General features: G+C 69.1%; 1 protein-coding gene across 1 annotated transcript in view; it reads right to left on the minus strand.

Moving 5' to 3' along the window:
• Positions 1-292, minus strand: part of LOC118172166 (anti-apoptotic protein NR13-like) — a 3568-nt gene extending 3276 nt beyond the window's left edge. Inside the window, exon 1 of the mRNA XM_035335926.1 lies at positions 196-292. Within this exon, the coding sequence (XP_035191817.1) occupies positions 196-292 (97 nt within the window). The remainder of the gene's footprint in view (positions 1-195) is intronic.
• Positions 293-430: the final 138 nt, after the last annotated feature.

The following is a 430-nucleotide window of genomic DNA, read 5'->3' on the forward strand; positions in this document are numbered from 1 at the left end:
GCCCCGCCCCGGCCCGGCCCGCCCCGCCCCGGGGCACCGAGCTGCCGCGGGGTCCCCTGGCGGAGCGACGGGGCGGGCTGTGCCCCCCCGAGGGCCGCCAGCTCCACGCGTGGCCCCGCGGGGGCGGCCCCAGCCCCCGGTCTCCGCATCAAAGGAGCCGCGGCGTTCCGGGCGCTGTGGGCCTTTTGTGCCCACCGAGCGGACACACACGTTTGAGTTTCGGCAGACATGCGGGCAGTTCTTCGGGTTTAGGATCTAGTTTAGGCCTTCGTGGTGCAAAGGCTGGGCCCATCGCTGCTGCTGGCGTGAAGTGAAATGGCAGAGGACAGGACCAGCAGAGTGCTGGTGGCTGTGCAGCACCTGGGAGATGTGGCTGCTACAGAGCCCCTGCACATCCCCGCTGTGAATGCTGCTCACTGCTTAACAGATA

This window comes from Oxyura jamaicensis, chromosome 10, assembly GCF_011077185.1.
Source record: "Oxyura jamaicensis isolate SHBP4307 breed ruddy duck chromosome 10, BPBGC_Ojam_1.0, whole genome shotgun sequence".
NCBI classification, from domain to species: domain Eukaryota; kingdom Metazoa; phylum Chordata; class Aves; order Anseriformes; family Anatidae; genus Oxyura; species Oxyura jamaicensis.